The sequence below is a fragment of the Solanum stenotomum genome, chromosome 1, assembly GCF_019186545.1.
Source record: "Solanum stenotomum isolate F172 chromosome 1, ASM1918654v1, whole genome shotgun sequence".
Classification (NCBI taxonomy): Eukaryota; Viridiplantae; Streptophyta; class Magnoliopsida; order Solanales; family Solanaceae; genus Solanum; species Solanum stenotomum.
In genome coordinates, this window is record NC_064282.1 from 8369134 (window position 1) to 8392160 (window position 23027).

At 32.1% G+C, this 23027-nt stretch overlaps 3 protein-coding genes across 5 annotated transcripts; all 3 read right to left on the reverse strand.

Moving 5' to 3' along the window:
• Window positions 1-5212: 5212 nt before the first annotated feature.
• Window positions 5213-9331, reverse strand: LOC125861055 (cytochrome c). Its single transcript, XM_049541133.1, has 3 exons — window positions 9119-9331; window positions 7797-7930; window positions 5213-5558 (listed from the first exon to the last, which is right to left on the reverse strand). Exons 1-3 carry the CDS (start codon window positions 9228-9230, stop codon window positions 5466-5468), a joined length of 339 nt encoding a protein of 112 aa, XP_049397090.1. The 5' UTR covers window positions 9231-9331; the 3' UTR covers window positions 5213-5465.
• A 3110-nt stretch (window positions 9332-12441) lies between these two features.
• LOC125867482 (uncharacterized) lies at window positions 12442-14409 on the reverse strand. Its single transcript, XM_049548001.1, has 2 exons — window positions 14248-14409; window positions 12442-14112 (listed from the first exon to the last, which is right to left on the reverse strand). Exon 2 carries the CDS (start codon window positions 13853-13855, stop codon window positions 12659-12661), a length of 1197 nt encoding a protein of 398 aa, XP_049403958.1. The 5' UTR covers window positions 13856-14112; window positions 14248-14409; the 3' UTR covers window positions 12442-12658.
• A 3032-nt stretch (window positions 14410-17441) lies between these two features.
• On the reverse strand, window positions 17442-22956 carry LOC125853636 (COX assembly mitochondrial protein 1). 3 transcript variants are annotated; one of them, XM_049533362.1, is made up of 4 exons: window positions 22876-22956; window positions 18394-18460; window positions 17956-18060; window positions 17442-17851 (listed from the first exon to the last, which is right to left on the reverse strand). In XM_049533362.1, the coding sequence occupies exons 2-4, from the start codon at window positions 18436-18438 to the stop codon at window positions 17756-17758; spliced, it is 246 nt and encodes an 81-aa protein (XP_049389319.1). In that variant the 5' UTR covers window positions 18439-18460; window positions 22876-22956; the 3' UTR covers window positions 17442-17755. The 3 variants fall into 3 exon arrangements, with proteins under 3 accessions (XP_049389319.1, XP_049389318.1, XP_049389317.1); XM_049533361.1 differs by having other exon boundaries at window positions 22894-22918; XM_049533360.1 differs by lacking the exon at window positions 22876-22956 and adding an exon at window positions 19748-19854.
• Between the last annotated feature and the right edge of the window lie 71 nt (window positions 22957-23027).

Here is a 23027-nt window from a genome sequence, read left to right on the forward strand (position 1 = left end):
ATAGTAATAAAGATCCTTTTTGCCATCCCATTAACTTTTTTAGGCAATCTTATTAGATATTTTGTCGTTGCACGTGCCTAATAGTAGGAGACTAGAGCAAAAAGGACGATTCTAAAGCTATCAATATGAATTGGTCCATCCCATTTGGATTAGTCCATGCAGATTATAGAATTTGATGAGCTAGGTTTGACTAACTCATTTCTTTTGTGGGCCACAAAATAGCTGGTCCGACTCATTAGTATGTGGGTTGTGAGCCATGTCGGGTCAGCCTACTTTTTAAAAGTATATTTTTAATTATTTTTTAAATTAAATTATAACTTAAAAATATTAATACAATCATACACGATTACCTAACAGGCTAATATTCTCAAAAAATTGTTGTTAGTTATTTTTCATTTTTATAAACAAAAATAAAATGATTTCAATTCTTTATTCCAATTTATGAATAATGGAACAATATAGCTATGCTCAACTTATTTTTTTTTAGTAATCGAGCCCGTCCTTTGGACCAATCACAACCTTCTACACTCGGTGGATAATGGATCCGCCCCTCTACCCTTCTCCACTTAAAAATTGGGCTTCACTTTGCATGATATGAGGCTTGAACGTGCGACCTAAGATATGAATACTCAATCTTTTTTGCCACTCAACTTATTTTGATTTCATTTATTAAATATTCTCAAATGGAAGCATGTATATTAAATAAAATAATATCCTCAAATAAAATATTTCTTTCATCAATTTTACTGCCCATTGAAAAGAATATCTTTCAATAATGTGGGATGGAGAGAGTATATTGTTATTACTCTATATTTCACTTTACTTGAATTTTTATTAAATTTTAATATATCAAGAGAGATTTTTTTATTTATTTTTATTATTATCATTACCGTTAACTAATTACATAAAACATTAGAAGTCAAATGTAGATTTTTAAAACATAGTTAATAAGGTTAATTTAACAAAATAAACCTCTAATAATGCATTTTTAAGGAGAATATCAAGTCAATATGCATTAAGTAAAACAAAATGAAATAATTTCGAAGTTTTTGCATGTGCATTTTAATTTTTATCGATATTATTCATTTAATGAAAATTTATTAACAAAAAAATTCAGATATGATTCTCTTTGCATAAATATGAAGAACTTTGGTCTCACTCCACGCAAATTATATATAAATTACATTTCTTTTACGGTATAATTTGTAAGATATTAATATAAAAATATAAAGTTATACATCACATATAATTATTTGTTATTTTGAGTATCAGATATTTTCAACCACCCAAAATTAAAAGCCGCAAAGGCAAACACCGACATTTATGCTAATAACCAAGCAGTTCTTTTGTTGTAGTATCAATCCATTGATTTTATTCTCACATTATAGTACTCCATTCGTTCATTTTTATTTGTTATTGTTTGATTTGACACACTCATTAAGAAAATAATGTAATTGATATAAGTATTTTATCACATTAACCTTATTAATTAATGTTTAGTATTGCATCTTGAAAAATGATATGGAGAAATAATATTAAGAATAAAACATAAAAAATATTCTCTTTATATGTCAAAAGTCACAAGTAAAAATGAAAATTTCTTTTAGTAAAAGTGAATAGAGAAAAAATATTTCTTTAATAGTAATAAAGATTCTTTTTGCCATCCCATTAACTTTTTTAGGTAACCTTATTAAACTAAATAGGAAAAACTACGGAATATGGCAAACATCAATATATATTTAAAATAAATAGCTATAGTTTATTTTTTTTTATGTTCTATGGATATAACTACACAATAAATAGCAAAGTTAATTATATACAAATAATAGGAAAGTTATTAAATATTAAATAGGAAAATTATTATTACAAGGATAATTAATTATGTCTACGCACATTTTATGTGATCAGTTTTTCATTTTTATCCTCATTAATATATACTTTCTCTTTCATCAATATTACTATATCACATATTCTCAAATTTTCCTACCATATTCCTTTCAATTTATGATCTTTTTGATGATTCTAGGAGCAATTTTTTTGATTTGAATTCATCAAGTATCTTTGAATTGATTTTTCTTTCTCTTTTTATGAAGATTATATTTGTATCCAACTATATTTTCATCTATTTTTTTAGGGGTTCGATTGAAGAATTATTTTGTTTTCTCCATTGCAACGGTTATAGTTATAAAAAAAAAAGTAGTAAAGGAAGAACATGAGCAAAAAGAGATTGAGATTTGTGTGATTGTGATTTGAATTCATCAAGTATCTTTTACGTAATTGATTTTTTTCTCTTTTTTATGAAGATTATATTTGTATCCATCTACATTTTCATCTATTTTTATAGAGGTTCGATTAAAGAATTGTTTTGTTTTCTCCATTACAATGGTTATAGTAATACCAAAAAAGTAGTAAAGGAAGAACATGAGCAAAAAGAGATTGAGGTTTGTGTGATTGCCAAATTTGTATACAGTAGAATACTTATATATATAGATAAGTATTGTAATATTAACACAAGTTGAAATGGTGATTTGTGCATTCAAGTATATCTGGATACATAAGTAATCTATCTAATTTAAAAGATTGATTAGGCAATACAAGTATAATTGAATACATTAATACTATATTTTTATAAACAAATACATGAGTTAACACCAAACCTCAAGTATTACAGAAAAAACTTGACCAAAAAGAGATTGACGTTTGTTGTATTTATCAATTTTTATACAAGCGAATACTTACACACTTTTAGATACCTACACATTATATCATTTTTCATTTTTCTTGTTTCTATGTTGTCCAATGTATCCATCTTTTGTTTAACAACAATGTATTCATATATATACTATATTGTATTCATTTTTTGAATAACAACAATGTATTCATTTTTCAAATTGTCGTGTTCATATGTTAATTGTCATACTTTACCTTGTTTGATATATTAATACATTACGTTTTTATAAATACTTGTATTCTTGATATATTAATACTTTAAGTCTTATAAATAGATATACCAATTTGAATTCAATGTATTCATATGCTACACAATTAATACATGTTCCTTATTTAGTTCATTGTAATTAAAACTGTATTAGTGTATAGATAGAAAAATAAAAACATATAAAGAAATACAGCTAGAAAAAGATATAAATTGTAGTTATTTTTTATAAATAACATACTTATAGCTATTGAACTTCAATAACCCTATAAATATAGTCATTTTTGTAAGTTGCTCAAAATAGTATTTGTTGTTGCACGTGCCTAATAGTAGGAGAGTAGAGCAAAAAGGACTATCGTAAAGCTATCAATATGAATTGATCCACCCTATTTGGGCTGGTCCATGCAGATTATGAAATTTAATGAGCCAGGCTTGGTTAACTCATTTCTTTTGTGGGCCACAAATAGTTGGTCCGACTCATTAGTACATTGATTGTGAGCCATGTCGGATCAGTCTATTTTAAAAAAATATATTTTTAATTATTTTTTAAATTAAATTATAACTTAAAAATATTAACATAAACATCAATAAAATATCTTCATTTTCATCTACAATATATAAGCAATATAATTAGTTAAACATTAAAAAATAACTAAATTTATGAAGTACGTATAATATTTAAATGTACAAAAAAAAATTATTATTAATTTGCGAAAAATCATACAAATCGATTTCGAGTAGCAATAAGTGTTTGAATATTTTTATGAATGATGCAACTTTTATACTTGGTGAAAACATGTCCACCAATGATGAAAGATGATTTTGACGATATAGTAGTAATAGGAATGCTAAGTACATCACGTTTGATGATTCTAAATTTTAATAGTTAAAACTTTAAATAAATTTTGAGTTTAAACTTTTGTTGTTTTTAATACTCTATTTTTTTTTATTGTATTTTTATTTTGCCCATGGGCTGGCCCAATTACTCAAGTCACATGAACCAATAGACTTATTCGGATTGTACTAAAAAAAACTTTTCTAAATTAAATTACGAGTTAGGCTAGGCCGGCCCATCAAGCCAATCCTATATTGACGACTCTAAGGACCGCTAATAACGTTTATATCGTGGTAAATGTACACCAACTTAAAAACTTGTTTGAAAGTAAATACAGTAAAACTTTACTAAATTAATATTCGATAATTAATAATCTTTCTAAGATAATATTTTTTTCTGATTTCGACTTGGACTAATGGAAAAAATCACTCATTTAGATAAGATAATAAGATTAATATGTTTTTAGAAAGCCCCCAATGCATACATGGTCTCATTAGTATTATAAATTAATTTTTTTTTAATAGTACAGCTATATCTAAGACAATTGATTTTATTGTGTTTTTTAAAAATTTAAATTTAGTTGAAGTTTATCTATAACTTTTTTTATTACATTCAGAAATTCCAATGTTGCTACGACTTTAAATTTTTTTTTAGTGCATGTGGAATGATATCTTTTGTATTCATATAATATTTTACGTATTTGATATGACATTGTTGATTTTATAACACTTTTTAAATGAGAAGTTGCATATGTGTAGTTTATTCTCTTATCATCATATATTGAATGTTTTTAGTAAAACTACAATGAATAATATTTTATTATTAAAAAGCAATGAACATTATTTATAATGAATATTTTTTTACAATGAATTACATAAGGAGATTATATTTTATATGAATTCAATAATAGATACATAATTTAGTAAGATACACTGATTTTGATATATTTATCATATTTTATGTATAATAAACTTATTTTTTGTGTAATACAAAATAAATATAATACATAAACTAGTAAGATATAATAATTTAATGCAATCAAAATCCTTCATTGAATCTCACAACACCGCTTATATTAATAAATGTTAAATTTACCGATTAAATAATACCTCTATAATATAATAATATTTCATAATCCCACCCAGGTTTAAAATCAAGGTTTTACTGTAGAATGATTTCACAATCTTCACAATTCTTTTCAAAATAACATTCAGATCCGAAAACGTGGAAATGATATTAAAATCTTGCAATACTTCTTTGAATTTGAGCTCAACCAAATATTGTGCATACAGATTATCAGACACAGTAAGACGCCATCGAACTTTTTTACTGGCATTCTAGAAACCAGCAAGTAGATACAGATTTTCAGGCAAATGCTAGAAATTTAAGCTGTTGGGATTCAATCGTGAAATAAGCAAAACTGGTGACAGAGAGACCAAAAATTAAACTGGATAAGAAATAAATAAATCAGGCATTCATAAGTAGGTCAAGATTTTATGTGACAATAAATGACAAACTCTTGGACAAAATTCCTTCAAGACTGGCTTAGCTCAACCAGAAGAATGGCATGACACTGTATTTGGTTTTTATTTAAACGGGCAAAATATGCCTTTCAAAATATAAAATGAGAAATGCTACCAATGGACGACTCCTGACCACTAGCAAAAGTATTATAATGTTCCAAAAAGATCATCTTCACGCAGTTGCTTCCTTGAGATAAGCAATGAGATCTGCCCGCTCCTGTGGCTTCTTCAACCCAGGGAAAACCATTTTTGTCCCAGGAATATACTGTACAGAAAATGTCTGAGTCAGCAATTAAGCATAGTGAATATGGAAAGAAATAGTACTTCTATCAATATCATCCTAGGCACATTCAGTTGTGCCTCATATTTGTACCACAAGAGAAGTTAAAGAACAACGAATTGTGGCTGGTGTACAGCGCAAAAGCACAACAAATATAAATCAACATAAATGGTTAAATCTAAAAAAGACACTACACACTTCATTGCAGCAGTTGATTTAGCTAATTTTTATTCTTTTCAACCTGCAGAAATAAAACCCGAGATCATTTAAGGGAAAAAAGTACTCCCTGTGTGTAGGTGCCATCATGCATGCTTTGAACTCATATGTAGCTTTGTCCACAATTATGTTCATTTCTAAAGTAGGAAAATGGCATAATCCCAGTCAACTCCACTAAATGAATACAAGCCATCATGGCAAAAAGACATAACTAGACTCCATTCCAACTATCCCTGTTCCAACTTTTCCTTGGTGCACATTTTCACAAAATCTGACCGCATACATCTGTGTACACTTGGCTATGTGAACAACAAAGTTAAAGAGGCCTGGAGTAAAAAAGCTTAAAATGATCAAAGCACACAGTCCTCTACTTTTGCGTTATTCAACCCTAACTTTTCATGGCCAAATTCTACCTTGGATTTTTCAAGCCAAACACTATCGAAGACACAAGTAAATCAAACCATGCTCCCCTAACCACTCATGCTTTTCAATTAGATGATCACACATTTCAACACACTACCAAAACAAGTTTTAGATTCATGTACAGCCACCCATGATCAAAATAATGCATACATGCTTGGTCCATGAAAAATATCAGAAGCCCACTTCTTTATCTTTTGGTTGTGTGCGTGTGTGAGATGTGTGTTGTGTGGGTAGGTGCTCCACACTTCCACAAATACCTTTAATGCCTTGGACACTAAAGCAACTAAGTTGCTACATATTAATGCATCTTCAATCTCACTTAAGTGAATAGTTAGATGTTGCTATCTCAATGCAAAAAGCAATATCAATCTAAGTAGAGCAGTACTTACACAAATTGCTACCCAAATTTCCCTATCTATACTTGTCTATAGGTGCAAAGATCTCATAAAAGACTTGCATCTTTAACTGATTTAATCATTTTATGGACCCAGGAATTATTTCTTAAGACAACATTCCATAGACAAAACCTTGAATCAATCATTTTTCACGGAGGAGAAAGCATCCATACATTTGTTCATCTACATCAATCCAGGAGGTTGTTTACACAGATATCTCTTATCATAGCTTCGTTTCAGGAGAAACCAAATCATAAGCTATTTCCTCTCTACCATAAATTGTTGCTATTTCTGCACCCCTGTCCAGTAGTAGTGTTCCTCCATTTGCTCTAATTCCACTTTCTCAACATCAACTTTCGGCTGAGAGAGCATATACAGTACTTCCATATAAAGGTAGGGTTTCCTCAATGCTCTATCTACCTACCCATCCAATTATTTTCACACATCTTAGCGGTACATTGATATACATCCACATCCTTCACTCAAGTAGGTAATGGGACATGCAAAAACCTGAGATCGTGACTTCTAAAAAAATTTAGTATCAAGGACAACTAGTCATTATGATCTTTCTCGTCTGAACGGGGGGAATCCAAGTTCCATATTAAAGAAACAAAAATTAACGGTTATCCAAGTTCCACAATTAATAATAGACTTACAAAGAACTTACGGTTTTCCAAGTTCCTCAAGAATATATGGTCTCTAAACCCCAAAGATCAATGAACAATACAGAGGCTTGCTTTGCCAGCTGAAGTCCTATTTTAAGTAGGCTACGGATTTCGCAAGCATAATCTACATTTAAATGGCTAGCACCTCACTCCACAAAAGAGCCTAAATTTTAAATATATTATTGCAGTGCTAGCACCCAACTATAGAAAAGCTTTCAGGAGATCCAGGAAGGGAAAAAGAAAATCAAAGAGGGTCATTCTTTTAAGCAAATAACAATGTTATCAAAGGCACACTTGAGCCCTGAAGCAAGTCGCAAGACGTGTTGAGCGCTTTGCCTCGCTTAATGTGAGGTTCAATGTAGTCATACTGTCATACAGGAATATATAGACAGCAGAAATCCGACAAACTAAAATAATTGTCAAGGAGACCTCATAAGCAAACAGAAAACACATAAAAGTGAAGCAGTAAGACCACTCTTCACAACACAAAATCAAAGTCATACACAAGCATACATGAATCTTACCTTCTTAGGGTTGAGCAAGTAGTCATATAATGTATTCTCTCCCCAGGTCACAGCCATGTTTTTGTTTGCATTGGAGTATGAGTAACCTGCAGTTGTACCAGATTGTCTTCCAAAGAGCCCATTCAAGTTGGGTCCTGGATTTGGAATAAAATTGGGTGTAAGAAAATTTTGAATGTGCACACATCAGACATAATTCCTGCCTCTTTTGCAATAATACATGCACAGGGAGGAAAACCATAAAGTAAATTGTATGCTCAAGTATCAGCCATATGAGAATACAGCAAGAACGAAAGAGGGAAATGACAGGCAGAGACGAAAATGATGAAGACTCAAAATCTTTAGAAAAAGCTTAAAAGGATCTAACATTCTACAGTGATTAGAATGTTAACACCTCCCGAACTAACTCAAACTATCATCCACCCACAACCCGAGCACTTTTAGTCAATTCAACAACTTATGCACACATGAGGATAATTGAACATCTTGCTAGCACAGCTTAAGTAAGTTCACATCAGTCTCCTATTATCATGACCACCTTAAATTCATTCTACAAATATAATGCACTCACAGTTCTATCAGAAAATCTTGGGACTTATAATGGATTAGAAGGGAGAAATTCTACAACAAACACAATAAAAAAAATGTCAAGCTAATCAACATACTTGAATTTTACTCCATTCAGGAACTCATCGAAGGAAACTGATGGACCATAATTATTCACTAGTTACATCCTCCATGTAAAAACTAAAAAGAACAAGTTGTTTAAGCCGTATCCCATATGACCTACTCTGCGAGTTTAAACTCCAGGAGAAAATCCTTTCCTCCTACTCTCACTACCTAAACCAATTTAATCCCTTGTCTATAGGTCAGGTCTCAATAACACCACAGCATCAGCAGTCCTCACAAAACCATTTAAAATTAAAACAAACACAAGGACTAATTAGATCAAAGGCGTCTACAGATCAGTTCAGACATGTGAACAATGAATCAACTATTCAAAGCTCAGATCCACGCTATGGATAAGAAGCTGATAATAAAAAAAAGAGAAAAAACAAACTCCGTAGAAAAGTAGCAAAAATTCATCAAAATCAAAACACCATGATCTTATAGTCAAAGAGATCTATAGCAACCAAAATTACTCATATGTGAAGGTAACCATAAACCGCGCCACAAATACACCTGACATGTAAATCTCATACACATAGAACACAGATCTATAATTCTATAATTAACAATAAGCGATGAATAAACCCTAAGAACAAAAAACACCATAGAAAATCAGAAACCATAAATTCGCGTATACAAACAGGAAAAATATTCACCTTGTTTGTGACCAGCTCCTTTATCGACTGTGTGACATTGAGCGCACTTGGTCTTGAAGATCTTTTCTCCAGCTTTTGGATTACCTGGTGGTGCTTCCCCGAAAGATGCCATTTCTCCGACTTTCTACACACGCAGTTGAGAGAGAGAGAGGGGGTTTCGCCGTGAGAAATAAAATAGGGAAATTCTTCTTCAAATGTGAGGGCTTGATATTAGGGTTCAATAAATACTCTTATAGCTTTTCGGGTTAGCGAAAATGAAAAGTGGAACGTGTCTCGAGGGCCGCGGCACGCGTAGACTGTTTTAAAATGACAAAAACGCCCCTAGCTTGTGTTTATTGACTTCCTTGAATTGTCAAAAAAGTTTAATTGTAAGGACACGTTTGGACAAAACTTTTATTTTTGCTTTTCTTCAAAGTATTTTTTTTCCTTCTTCATTTCAAGTGAAAATAATTGCCTTTTTCCAAATATAATAAATATAGTTTTTCTTAAAATATATGTCCAAAAAGGGACAAACACTTGCAAAAGAACATTTTTTTTATACAAGTTTCTCTTCTACTTACTTCACATATGTTTTTTAATAAATAATTTAGAGGTACTTTTTTGTGAAAGCTTTATGCGATAGAATTACACATTGTCATGTCAATGAATAAGACTGAATAAATTTAAAATCATATAAATAATAAAGAGTGAAAAAATATGATAGCCAAGATTAAGATTGTTTTAAATTTCAAGTATCCATTTCCTTAAATTCAAACTAAAAAAAGTAATGTTCAAAATTGACGTTTAGAATATGTTGAGGATTTGAGGTTATATTGCACTTCAAATGTATAAAAATCATCAGTCTCATCATTTTGAAGTTATTTTTTATTACGTCTATTGAAATATTTTATTAACTTAAAAATAAATTTGATAAACTTCAAATAAAAAGTTGATATGTTGTTCATATTGGCTTCTTCTACTACTATCACTACTACAAAACTCTAGTTTAAAATTAATTAAAAGAAATTCTAGAACAATAATTGTTACGTCATATATCAATATATATATTTTGAATGACTCTCTTTCTTTTACGCAAAATTTTATGTTATCTTATTAGTTAAACGTTACAACATTGAGCTTTAACTCAACCTGTTCAATAACTTTTTGTAGAACTAGTGCCAGTACCAACGGAACTACGGACGATCTGTCAACTGATGTATGGCCTATAGGTGGAACCGTGGGTGGCAAGTTCAAAAAAATTTCTAAAAGGAAAAGTACTAGTACTTTTATACGGTTCACCAGGACGGTCCGTCATTCAATATATGTGCTTCTAGTAAGTGCTTGCTTATGTATCATCAAAAGAATTGTACATAATAAGGTTTATGGTCAGAATTATTTTATTAAATACTCTCTCCGTTTCAAAAAGATTGATCTGGTTGGACTTGGCACAAAGTTTAAGAAATTAAAGAAGACTTTTGAATCTTGTGGTCCTAAATTAAAGTTATGTCAAATGTACAAAATTGCCCTTAATCTTGTGGTCTTAAACATGCCACGTGGAAAGCAAAAAGTAAAATGTTACCAAAAAAGGAAAGATGTCATTTTTTTGAAACTGACTAAAAAGGAAAGGAGATCATTCTTTGTGAAACAGAGGGAGTGGGAGTATAATGGATCTAGAATTGTTAAGCTATGTATGTCGGCTAGCCAGCCATATTTCTTCACAACGAAGCAGTGACCAGCAACTTGTTAATATATTTAATTCTTTTGAGTTGTCAAATGAATTTTTTTGTTTTAACTATTTAGAAGAGATATGGTCAGCAGTTTACATTAGTTTCTTAATTACTCATCATTCACCATATTTATTTGAACATTATTTATGGTGGAACTAATGTCACGCTCAAGTTAAAAAAGGAGATAACGAATGATAAACCGTAGTACATGTAGTTAAAAGAAAATATTAAATACATACGACTTTATGAAAACAATGTTAGTTGATATAACTCTTTGCAAAATATAGTAAAAACATACGAACCAAATTTTATGATTAATATATAGATTTTATTTTTATAGGTCATGCATTAATATTCTTGTATTTGGTTTTCCTTTTTTACGGGGCAGCTCAACATACTTGGAGGCCTAAAGCGAAATTTCAATTAAAGGCCTAAAATCTTTTAGCTGAGGCAATTATTATATAAATTTTTAACATTATTCTATAAGTAATAAGTTGACAAAACTGCTTATAAACCTTTTTTTTTTGTTTAAAAACACATGAAATAAGTCAATCTAAACATGTTTGTAATTCACTTTATCCAAAACATGATTTTTACTATTGATTCAATTTTTGATAGAACTCTAACTTACACATAGTATAAAAGGGGTCTAGAAAACTACAACGCGCGAGTTAGTGAAGAGAATGTAAGAAGACAAAACAAATTTTTTCTTGATTTCTTCTATTTAATTGAGGTTAAGGAGAATAAAATAATATATATTTTTTAAAGAAAGATACATTTGTTTTAGATAATTAATTTTTTCTATAAAAACAATTAACACATAGTTTATCGTGATAAAAATTAGAGGCCTCCTAAAATTGGGGGCCTAAGGCATACGCCTAATTTTTATAAGCATTGAGCCGGCACTGCAGTTTTTTATAAAACTTAACAAGAGTGATAATTATTTACGTATAACACTTGACAGTGTGCTACTGCCATGCATCTTGTTTACAAATTAACTTTTTTTTTTTTTTTCATAAACCCCTTTATGCCTTATTATATGCTGCAAAACAAGAGTTCACACTAAGGCCCGTTTGGGCGTAATTATTTTTGAAAACTCAAAACAGCATTAATGTTATATTGAATTGATTTATATAGTTTTGACCAGTATTAACCGCAGACCCAAAATAACTTTAACTTCCAAGTGCCATTTTTTGGGTTAAATATCACATTATTTAGTTCGAAAGAAAAGGAATGGAGGCAATTATCTTCCCAATTTCTCTCCCCATCTTTTTTACTGAACCTCTTCAAAAACACCAGCAGTACCATATGAAAACACTCGTCTTCTCCTTCCACTATTTTTTTTCTAATAATTTCTTGTCAAATATACTACCAAACATTTAATCTGAAAAAAATAACTTAGAATCAAGTACATATGTGGGGATTTAGCATAGATCACAACATCGATTTAACGAGTAATCAGGAAACCTTGATAACTACCTGGAAAAGAAGTACTAGATGCAGAAAGCCACACAAAGGGGGTCCGGGAGCAAAATTTGGTTCGTATAATAGCCATTCTCCAAAGGTGTATATGCAAGCTACAAACTATTGGTTGACATTCAGCAACTAGGAAGAACACACAAACGAAAGAACACTTTATACAAGCACCATTTCGTTAGATTTCATCTCTCAAATCTTGTTTGCAAGTCCTAGTTATTAATCAAAAATGTACCAAACATCAAAATCACTCGGATATAATGAACACAAACAATTTAAAACCCAAAAAAGTGACCCTTCAGTTATCCACCACCGTGAAAGTAATAAGAGAATACAGGAAAGATACAGCCCAAGAAAACTACAAGGGACCTTGAGCTTGTGAGGGTGGAGGATGCATAGGCCAGCCAAGAAGTTGAGGTGAACCGGGAGGTGTTGAGTGCTGACTAGGAGAGAATACACTTAGTTCCACAAAAGCCACCCCTGAGGTTGCATCCTTGTCCGTTGTTCGAAAGGAGATGGATCCTCTCTTGGTTGAGGCAGCTGAATTTCTCCCAGGACTGCTCACCATACTTCCTCCAAGGGTACTTTGGTTAGCAATTAGAGAAACGGTATCATTTTGTTCATCACTTAACCTTCTCCTAGCCTCTATATCCCTCTCTGAGCTCTTCTTCAATGCTAAACAATCTCGCATGGGCATGACAATGAGCATGAACATGCCCATCCCAATACAAAAAAAGAAGGAAACAAAACCCACAAATGCAAGAGCTTGAAAAGGTAAATGTTCTGGCAGTGTTCTAACAGTTAAACCGAGTAATAGAACCCTTATAGGAAAGAAAGCTGAAACTGATAACACTAGCATGTATACTCTCTTTTGCAGACTCCTATTGATAACCAAATGCAGGATTCTTCCACCAAGCCAGAACAAATATGAAGTTAGCATGATGGCAAAAAGACCAAGGCAGAAAGTACTCAACAAAGGGTAAGTGCACAGGGCAACATCATTTTCAAATTGCTTGACTGGACTAGTGAAATAATCTGGCAAGTGTTTCAAGCTATTCTTCTTAAGTTGTGGTCCAGCCAAAATAAGCACGAGCTGTAGAATAAAAACTGGGACGCAAAAAAGAAGTATGTATCCAACTGTTTTGCCATTCCATTTCTGGCTTAAAGTTCCCGACTTCTGTAAGGATGCGCGAAGGAGAAACACAACGGTTAGGTACAGGCAAGGTTCTGCAAAACCTAAGCTCGAAACAATGTAACACTTGCAAACAGTTTCCTGCCATCTGAAACCAAAAGCATTCAACAATCTTCCTTCCCCTCTAATCAAGTTAAGCCGAACAACCTCTCCAAATCCCCACCAAATTGCAAACAATATAAATACAATCCGGATAATCCAAGGACCATGAAAATAACCAAGCTGATTGTAACCTTGCCCGCGAATCTTCGTATGAAAGTATATCAAGTACAGTATACAAGACAAGCCAGCAAGTACCAAAATTGAAACAAGTATAATAGTAATTACACCTAGTGCATCAACAGCAAATCTCGAATAGGGCATTACCCAAACCACAAATTGCACGCATGCTCTCTGACAGCATGGAGACCTGAAACCCCTCTACCACCTGAAACCCTCACTCCTCCCTCCTCCACCACCTCGAAATCACAGATTTAACTCCTCTCAACCTCAAAACTACCATATATCAACAGTCTCGAGATCTGATCACCAACCACCCCGCACACCAAAAACACCAATTCCACCCTCCTTTTTTCAAACTTCTTCAACAATGAACTCTATCTATGTTCAACGTGATTTCCCTAAAAACAAAACCGTACACAAAATGATCACAGTCTAGACATATATAAAGTAGAAACAGTGCATTTATCTCTAAACAAACCCAAAAGCAAAAACAGTACGGATACATGCAAAAATTAGATCAAACGAAAGCTTACCAGACGGAGAATCTTGATCTGAAAAGCGCAAATTCTGAATCTTCTTGTATCCAGTGAGAATCGGGAGAAGAAGAAAAAAACCCTAAGTACAGAAGAAAAAAAAAAGAAGAGAGAGAGAGAGACGATTGATGGAAGAGAAGAGTGAGGGAAAATGGGGGAGAAGATAGAAGGGGGTGTGGGGGTAGTGTGGTAGGAGAGCTTTGTTGGAAACAGGCTGTCGCCAGCGAATAAACCAAACCCAGAATTGGAAATTATAATTGAGATTTATAATGTTTAAATGTGAAATATACAAAAATATAATGAAAAAATGAAATACTAAAAATAACAGGCTGTATACAGCTGGATGTTCCGAACCTATAGCTTTTTTTTGTAATACGTCCGAGTCTAGTTGTCAAACCTGACCCTGGCGGCGTTTACGGTGAATGTTCTAACTTTGATTTTTTTCTCTTCCTTCTTATTTTCTGTTAAAAAAAATAGAATAATCAATAGTAATATGTTTTTGAAGATTATTTGTTTGACGTTAATTTTAAAAATCCATCTTTAAATATTTATTTGATCATAAAATTTAATTTATTTGGAAAATCTAATCTTTTAATATTTTTAAAACGGTGTTGGTCATAATTGTTAAACTCCGAAACACATTTGACAATAAAATTCAAAATTTGACAATAAAACTCAAAATTTGAAGAATACCAAAAAGTCATGTACTCTAGAAATTCAAAAACAATTTCAATTTATATTCATGGCCAACCACAACTTTAACTTTTAAATACCATCATTTTGAAAATAAAAACTATTTTTTTCTAATATTTTTCTACATTTCAACTTCAAAATCTATGAGAATGAAAGACATTGTACAAATATTTTTGGTCGTAGAGTTTGAAAAATATTATAAATTAAGTCTACTCATAAAATAGTTTGAAGTATTTATTTATTTTTAATGTTAATCTACAACATGATAAAATAATGAGTGAATTAAATTGTACTGGTGGTGTAAACAATAGTTGCACTATCACTTTGTATAACTTTAGATAAATACGCTTATAGCAAAATGATTTTTTTTTTGCTCATTTAGAGTAGTAAAACGACATTAATTAATGTGTTGATTTAACAAAAAATATGATAGAATTAGTTGAGATACTTTAAAAATGTAGGTTGCGAATATTTCCCTTGATTTGAAAGTATGCTCCAATAGTGGCCAATCATTGGCATTTTATTTTATTTTTTATATATTCTTTTTATATTTGACAAATTTTGGAAGGTTAATCGTGCACGTATTGTGATTCAAATTTTGATACGTAATATATCTATGCTCGATTCTTTTTACTTGAATAACAAGTTATCAGTTCATTTTCTAATCGAATAAAAGTGTTCTTGTTACAGTAAGGCATGAACCATGTTGTATGACCTCCCAATTGAACAACGTTTTTTCTGTTATATCGAACATAAATCATGACGTGCGTTCAACTCACATGTAGCACGTGAACAAATCATGAACGGAATATGTTACTTTCTTACTTAGGAGGAACAAGTGATAATTGGAGATTAATAATTTTTTTATGACAATTTATGTCGTATCAAACACATATTAGAAAAGCAAATATTGAAATTGATATAATCTTTTTAAAAAAAAAACTTATTAATCAAAGAAGATTTCTTAAAATATGCTCTATTTTTTAAACACCTAATTCCCCAAAGTAACTTTAAATTTGTTTCTATTATTTCAAAGGGAAAAAAAACAAAAATAGAAAATAATGTAAAATGCCATATGAATACCTTTTTGGAATATTTCTGAGTCTTCCAAAACACTACAAAAGGAGTGATGCTATTCGACTTTGTATGGGGATTTTAGATTGGAAAATGAATTGGTGGCTTGCTTATATGAACTTATATAATCCTTTTTTATGAGCTAATTGTTGAAATTAAGTTAGTCGATATGTCATATTTTTATATAGTATCAGGGCCAAGTCCATTTCTGTTTGGACTCTTAGTACACGCTAAAGTTGGACGGCTTGAGCACGAAGGGGTATTAAAATTGGTTTTGAAAATTGATTGAAGGTCTACTTATATGGACTTGATAATCTTTTTCTCATGAGTTAGCTTTTGCAGTTGAGTTAGATCCATGTGTCATAAGTATAATTCTTCTTTTTCATGCAACAATATTTGGCAAAAGACATATCGGCTAATCCAAATCAGATTAATTCCTAATCCATTTCATTTTCTTTTGACACTATCAGCAAAGATAATTTAGCTTGTGGAGGAACATAGTTTTGGTTAGTTAGAAATCCAAGACTGAATAAATCCAATATTAAAATTTGATGAGTTAAATTTTTTTACCTTCCAAGACTAAATTCATTGCATTTTGATATTATATATGGGTCTAAAATTTCCTGTGTATTGATATTATATATCTTATCCTATGTGTGAAAAATGATGTGTTAAGCTTTGACACATTGAACTTTAAAATTTGAATAGGAATATTCTGTTTTAAGCCATGAAAGTTTCTATGTAGACATGTGATATCACCATAGAGACCTACAACACTTGTATATGTCCCAATTTTGGCATCTCATAATTGCTTTTATATCAAGGCTTAATTTCACCTGATACAATTCACCTCCTACCAATAACAATATCCAGTGCCCATCAACAACAAGTATCATGTAACTCTGTCCATCAAGATTAGGACAAATGGGAAAAACCACCTAGTATTTTTTGTCTCAACGAAATTAAACATGAGACCTCTTGATTCTCAACCACTTCGTTAACGACTAGGTCACACCATTGGATGCTAGAACTGGTGTTAATTATCAGTGGTGCACTTCTAAAATAGAAACAAATTTGGAACTCTCAAACCTCCATTTGTGTTGCAACAAGAAGAGTAACTACTCACATTTTTTATTTTGAAAGGAATAGAAATAGTGTTTGATTTAAATAACAGCAAGAGTCCATTTAAAGATCACATTAGCCATCCTACAGAAACTCTATTTTTGTGCAGCAAATTCATGGCAAATATTCATCCAACTGGCCAACAACACAAGCTTAAGAGTTTAGTATGCACTCCAGGCTCCAAGTTGCCCCCCCCCAAAAAAAAACTTGGCTTACAGCTTGTATGAGAACAATGCTTTGTCTAAAAATATCCAAACAAGGTCTATGTTTGTGCTGGATCACCTTGCACGCACCTTGACTAATACTAAAAGGCTAGCTACCTCCCACCAGGAACATTCTATCAGTTCACACAATTATTTCAGTATTTTGATGTTTGACATTTTCCAGGCACCAAAATTGAATGGTCTGATAAGTTGCTCCTGTAATTTATCAATTCTTGTGTCTATACATCTTATTTCACTTTAACTAACTTAAATAATGGAGATCGACGAAAACATCAGAATAGACGAATGACAATTCTATTCACCAATCTTTCTCTGATAAATCCCAGTCGTTAAGCTTTCCTTCGTGTGTTGAAATATTGCACAACAATGTCTTGTCAACATAACTATTATCAGATTCAAGATTGCATGTCAGCAGTTTCTTTCCTGTAAGCGTGGAGCCTCTCTTTCAACTTCTTGCTCTGTTCAAAATTTGCTTTCCTCTTTATAGCTTTCTGCAGAAGGACATCATATGTTTTAATGGCTCATACATGAGGAACACTGAAGATATGTTTTCAAAGACATATAATTTCCGAATAGGTAAAGCAAGAAACCTTACTTCCTGCCTAAAGCACCGGTCAAGCTTTACTTTCAGTTCTGTGCATTGCCCAAGGAATTTCCCTAGTGGGTGGTCTGTATGGCATTTCTGAAACTCTTCAATTATCTGCACCCGGCGACATAGCCATCTTTAGTGTATTTGAGATGTTATGGCAATTATTTCTTGAAATTAACCAATAAAAAGAACAAATTAATCTACAACTATGATATATACACGACGAGACTACATGTCAACTAAGTTGCACTGACTCTTCACTTTTAATGTCACACCCGTGTCGGATTCTCCAAAAATACAATACTTTTGGTGAATCTGACACGCACCCGTTGACATTGAAGAGTCCGAGGAACATAGCATGTCAATGCAAATAAACACATGCAAAGGCAGTGCTTCAAAAGCACAAGATGAATCTAATCTAATTTAACAATGTGAGAAACTTACATCAGCACATAAAGGGTGTCTATGTAGAGTCAAAGGTGGATGCATCTTCTTCCCTTGAGTTCAAAACCTATAGAAGTAGGAAAAATTTTCAAATAAATATTTCCCCTTCTCCATGAAGTAAGAGAAACATAAAGAAAAAGAAACAATAGAAAAGAGAGAAGTATAAGGAAACAAGTTTGCATTTTGAAAAAAGAGAGAAGAAAACCATTATTGTTACAAATAGAAGTCAGGTACTGGGTTCTTGAGAAATAACGGATAATGGTGAAAATTTCCAGGCATTAATAGTTACACGTACAACAACAAAAGGTAAAAATATCCTTTTTCAAGTTAATTACATCTCTTTTCACCAAAATCCAAATAGCATTGCGATCAGGTAACATAAACTTCTATAACAATGCATAACCATTCAGTAAAAGCATTTCAGATTTCCTTCCCTATTTTCAACTATTCCCTTTTCTGCTGATTTAACAAACCCGTTGCACCATATATTCCATATCCAAAAGATTCTGTAAATGCATTTCATGTTTTCTGTCTTTTACTCTACTTATCTTCATTTTTGCAGCTCATTTTTAACTAAATATTAATTTCTGCATCCAATCAAGGCTTATTTTGCATTGATCAACAATGCAACAAATTATTAAAGCAAACACACGCAAATTGACTAGCCTAATCTATTGAACCTTCTCAAATATCTAAACAAACACGGTGAAAGTTGTATCCCATTAATCATGACAGATAACCATAGTTTTCACTCAACACGTCCATTGATTGAAATGTTTTTCCCTACTATTAATTCCTTGAATAACACATGTATAATTGGTCAGAATTTATTTGACAAAGGAAGATCATAAACTACCTCATTGAGAATTAGCATCATCATAGGGAGATGATCTAATGCTTTGGGTATTGCCAAGGTTGGTTAAAGTCAAGTAATCACTAATCCACAGGCTTTCTAAAGGTAAGTATTGCCCGAAACCTTTAACTTCAGCAGAAGTAGATTGCAATTGTCCAACTGTAGCGACATTAATCCACAAGCTTTCTAAAGGTAAGTATTGCCAGGGTTAATCAAGTACCAAACATTTTTGACACTTATTGCTTCTTCTGACATAGCCAAATGAAAGAAAAAACTCCCTTGACAATTAAGGGAATAACCTCAATAATTTATTACCAGTAAATTCAACTGTAATTCCAGCGAAAATGTCACAGAATAACTTAGCCAAAAAGCCTAGAATTTCATATTCCATTAATGAAGACTGGTGCTTATGACAGTGATCAAGTTCTAGAGACTGAACTTTCATATACTGAACTCAGATAAATCTCTAATAGGTATCGAAAGAAGCAAAGTAAGAATTACCTGATCGGAGAAGACCGGAGGTAGAGGTGGAACGCTGACGCCGGAGAGAATGGGGCTGCAGATAAAATTAGGGATCCGATTCTCGCTTTCCCTTTACCCTTAAATAGTATTTGGGGATATTTGAGTTCTTTTTTATATATGTGGAATGTTTTAATCCTCTACTTTATTTTCCCTAAAAATTTATAATAGTATACTTTGTGATTGAAAATTAATTAATTCCGCATGAATATTTTTTGTCACTTACACCATACTAGATGTTGTGTGCCCGTGCTGTCCTATTTCGTTTAGCCATTAGAATTTCTCATGAAGATTCTTCTTCAATAAAAATCACTTATGAAACAAAGTAACAAATCAAATGAACCATGCATATGAGTTGACATAATGCATCTAGCTAAGAAGCAAACACGGACACTTTACAACATAACTAAGAGCTTGAGACACTGGGGAGTAAAAGTATAAAATTAAATCTAAGGGGTCATTTGGTGTGAAGGATAATACCAAATAGTCATGGGATTAAATTATAGTACCACTTAATTTGTTGTTTGGTTGGCAAGTTCGGGATAACTTATCCCGGGATTAATAATTAGTACCGGAATAAGTTATCCCTCCCCTTGGGTGGTATAGTAATCCCGGGATAACTTATCTTGGGATAAAATAGGTAAATGACAAAAATGTCTATTTCAACCCTTTTGTTACATCACTTTTTACATTCATGAAGGGCATTTTTGTAAACAAATAAATTGTTCTTAAAATTTATTATTTTGAATACAACAAACCAAACACTCAATAAAAAATAATCTCATCATAATTAATCCCATCATAACTTGAATTCAAACCAAACGACCCCTAAGTGTCTTATAGATTTAACATTTCCAGTTCATTTAATACAAACTTGCTTCTAAAATATTTCTTTTTCTAGGCAAGCAGCAAGGTGTTTTCACTTGACAGAGAAGCATATCCCTCTTTAAATGGCCTTCTTGGAGCAACACTTCATAGCATAACTCCAAACCATACTTTTTGCAAAAAGGGATTCTAGATTTGCATTTGACAACATTCCGGTTGTACTATCCAAGACCGCCACATTCCAAATGTTCATATTGACTATCAATCTTCTAGAAAAATTTTAACTCAAGATCTTGAGGTCTTAGACCCTTCTTTGTATCAACCAATTTTTCAGCACTTGTGTTTCATGGCCTACTTTCTTCTGCAGTACAATGCCGATAATTGCCTGGAGAACAGTCCATGGCATGGAGAATTTCTTTGATTCTCCATACTTTAAACTCCGATCAAAGAGACAGGAGATGATTAACTGTCCACTCCTCTTGGCCAAATTCCAATTAAACCTAAGCTTATCTGAATAATCAAACCTCAACTATTTTATACAAAACAACAACACTAAAGGACTGCACTGATACCTAACTTAGCACTTGTAAACCTCAATTATATAAAGGAATAAATCATCAGCCAGAAACGTAAGATAAAATGAAGGCTATCCTAAAGTAAAGACATATAAAAGCTACAAACAAATAATTTTAAGGCAAATTGGTCAATAAAGTAAACTAAACAGCTAAAGCAAAAGAAAATTATCTACTTATGAGTAAATGAAAAAAATATGCAAAATAAACTTATATACTTAGTCGGTCTAAAGCCTCTATTCATACATGAATAAAAATGTATAATCTTCATAACATGATAGAAAACAAATAAGTAAAAGGTATTGCACCAGTTAGAAACGAAGGAGAAATTTTCACAGGTAATTACTTATATGTAGTTTGAAAATTGATTAGTTTGATCGTAAAATCTAATACATCTGGAAGTTAAAACAAAACAATGGCAACAGATTGAGCACACAGTTATTTTGATCTCTGACATGCTTGTTGATTATTGATTATTATTTATAATTAGAGGACGTTGATTGAGCAAACATCAGGAAATATGGGGATCAGTATAGCATTTATGGCAGCAATGAAAGGCTACAAAATATTTTTGAAAATGCCTTCGTACGCGAGCATGGAGAGGAGAGGGAAAATGATAGCATTTAGAGCCGATTTAATCCTCATCGATCCAACCTAAGGAATCAGAGGCACTGTTAAGAAGGCTTATGAACTTTTGGAATCTACACCTAATGCTTTCATGCTTCAACAATTCTACAACCCTGCAAACACTCGGGTAATTTTAAGAAACCTAACTTAATTAATGTATTCTCTGTTTTACTACAGAATTCTCAATTGCTTCATATCGAAAGCAGGATCATTTTGACACAACAGACCCTGAAATATGGGAAGAAGCTCTAGGTACATATTTTTCATGGGAATACTAGTGTTGGACAATATCTTAAATCCAAAAATCCTAATGTCAAGTTAAATATATACTCTAATGTAGTACTCTTGATTCCTCGAGCGGTAAACTTCCAAGATAATCCCATGTCAAGAAATTGAGAACAATCCTATGTCAAAAATAGTTAACGTTGTGCTTATATGAACTCGAGCCAACTGAAAGTAATATGTTGAATGGTGAAAAACCAGGTCCTCATCACATAACGGGAAATGGGATCGGATTCAAGCCAGATATCCTTGACATGGATCTAATGGAGGAGCATCGACACTGGAAAAGTAGTGAAGGATTTCCTGGCTAAATATAACCAAAGTTACAAAATCCCTTGGAAACGAAGTTTGTGATTAAGATATAATAGAGCTAATAAGTGAATTTCGTGCCGAAGAATCAAGGATTACCTCAACTAACAACCACGTATCAAGTGTAATTCCACAAGTGGGTCCGGATGCAATGATTATCGATGGAAAAAACCTAGGCTTGAGGAATCACTAAATAGCAGAAGTTGACACATACCAACAGTTAGCAGAAGAACTTTCCTCCAAGACAGGACTAATTCTGTAATTAGTTTGTAACAAAAGATAATACTAACAAAACGCCATTAGGGTCAGCGATTTTCTAAAGCAAAATACATGAGAAAGTTAATAAGTAGAGGCACCAAACAATAATTATCCAAATCAGTAGTTGTCTGTACATATGTATGTGAAGGTCACATTAACATACTCATGTAAGAATCTATTAAAATTTTACCCACAAAACAAGTGCAATAAGAGAAATTAATTGCAGAAAACAATTACCGTGAAAGAAGTAGACACCTGATTACAAGTGAAGACGGAGTATGACAAGGAAACTGAGAGCTTGAGTATCACAAGAACGAAAAAAGTCGGCAAAGTAGCATCGCAGATCGCAGGTAAAGAGTCGGTGAAAAAAATATGAAATGCCTAAAATA

Bases quoted from the DNA above. Each gene is read 5' to 3' on its own strand.
- LOC125861055 (XM_049541133.1), bottom strand. From the start codon at position 9,230: ATGGCATCTTTCGGGGAAGCACCACCAGGTAATCCAAAAGCTGGAGAA. The intron at 7,931-9,118 runs GTGAATATTTTT...TTCCAAATCCAG, and splicing joins AGGAGCTGGTCACAAACAAG to GACCCAACTTGAATGGGCTC. The intron at 5,559-7,796 runs GTAAGATTCATG...TTTTCTGTACAG, and splicing joins ACTTGCTCAACCCTAAGAAG to TATATTCCTGGGACAAAAAT.
- LOC125867482 (XM_049548001.1), bottom strand. From the start codon at position 13,855: ATGCCCTATTCGAGATTTGCTGTTGATGCACTAGGTGTAATTACTATT.
- LOC125853636 (XM_049533362.1), bottom strand. From the start codon at position 18,438: ATGCATCCACCTTTGACTCTACATAGACACCCTTTATGTGCTGAT. The intron at 18,061-18,393 runs GTAAGTTTCTCA...CGCCGGGTGCAG, and splicing joins GACACCCTTTATGTGCTGAT to ATAATTGAAGAGTTTCAGAA. The intron at 17,852-17,955 runs GTAAGGTTTCTT...GTCCTTCTGCAG, and splicing joins ACCGGTGCTTTAGGCAGGAA to AAAGCTATAAAGAGGAAAGC.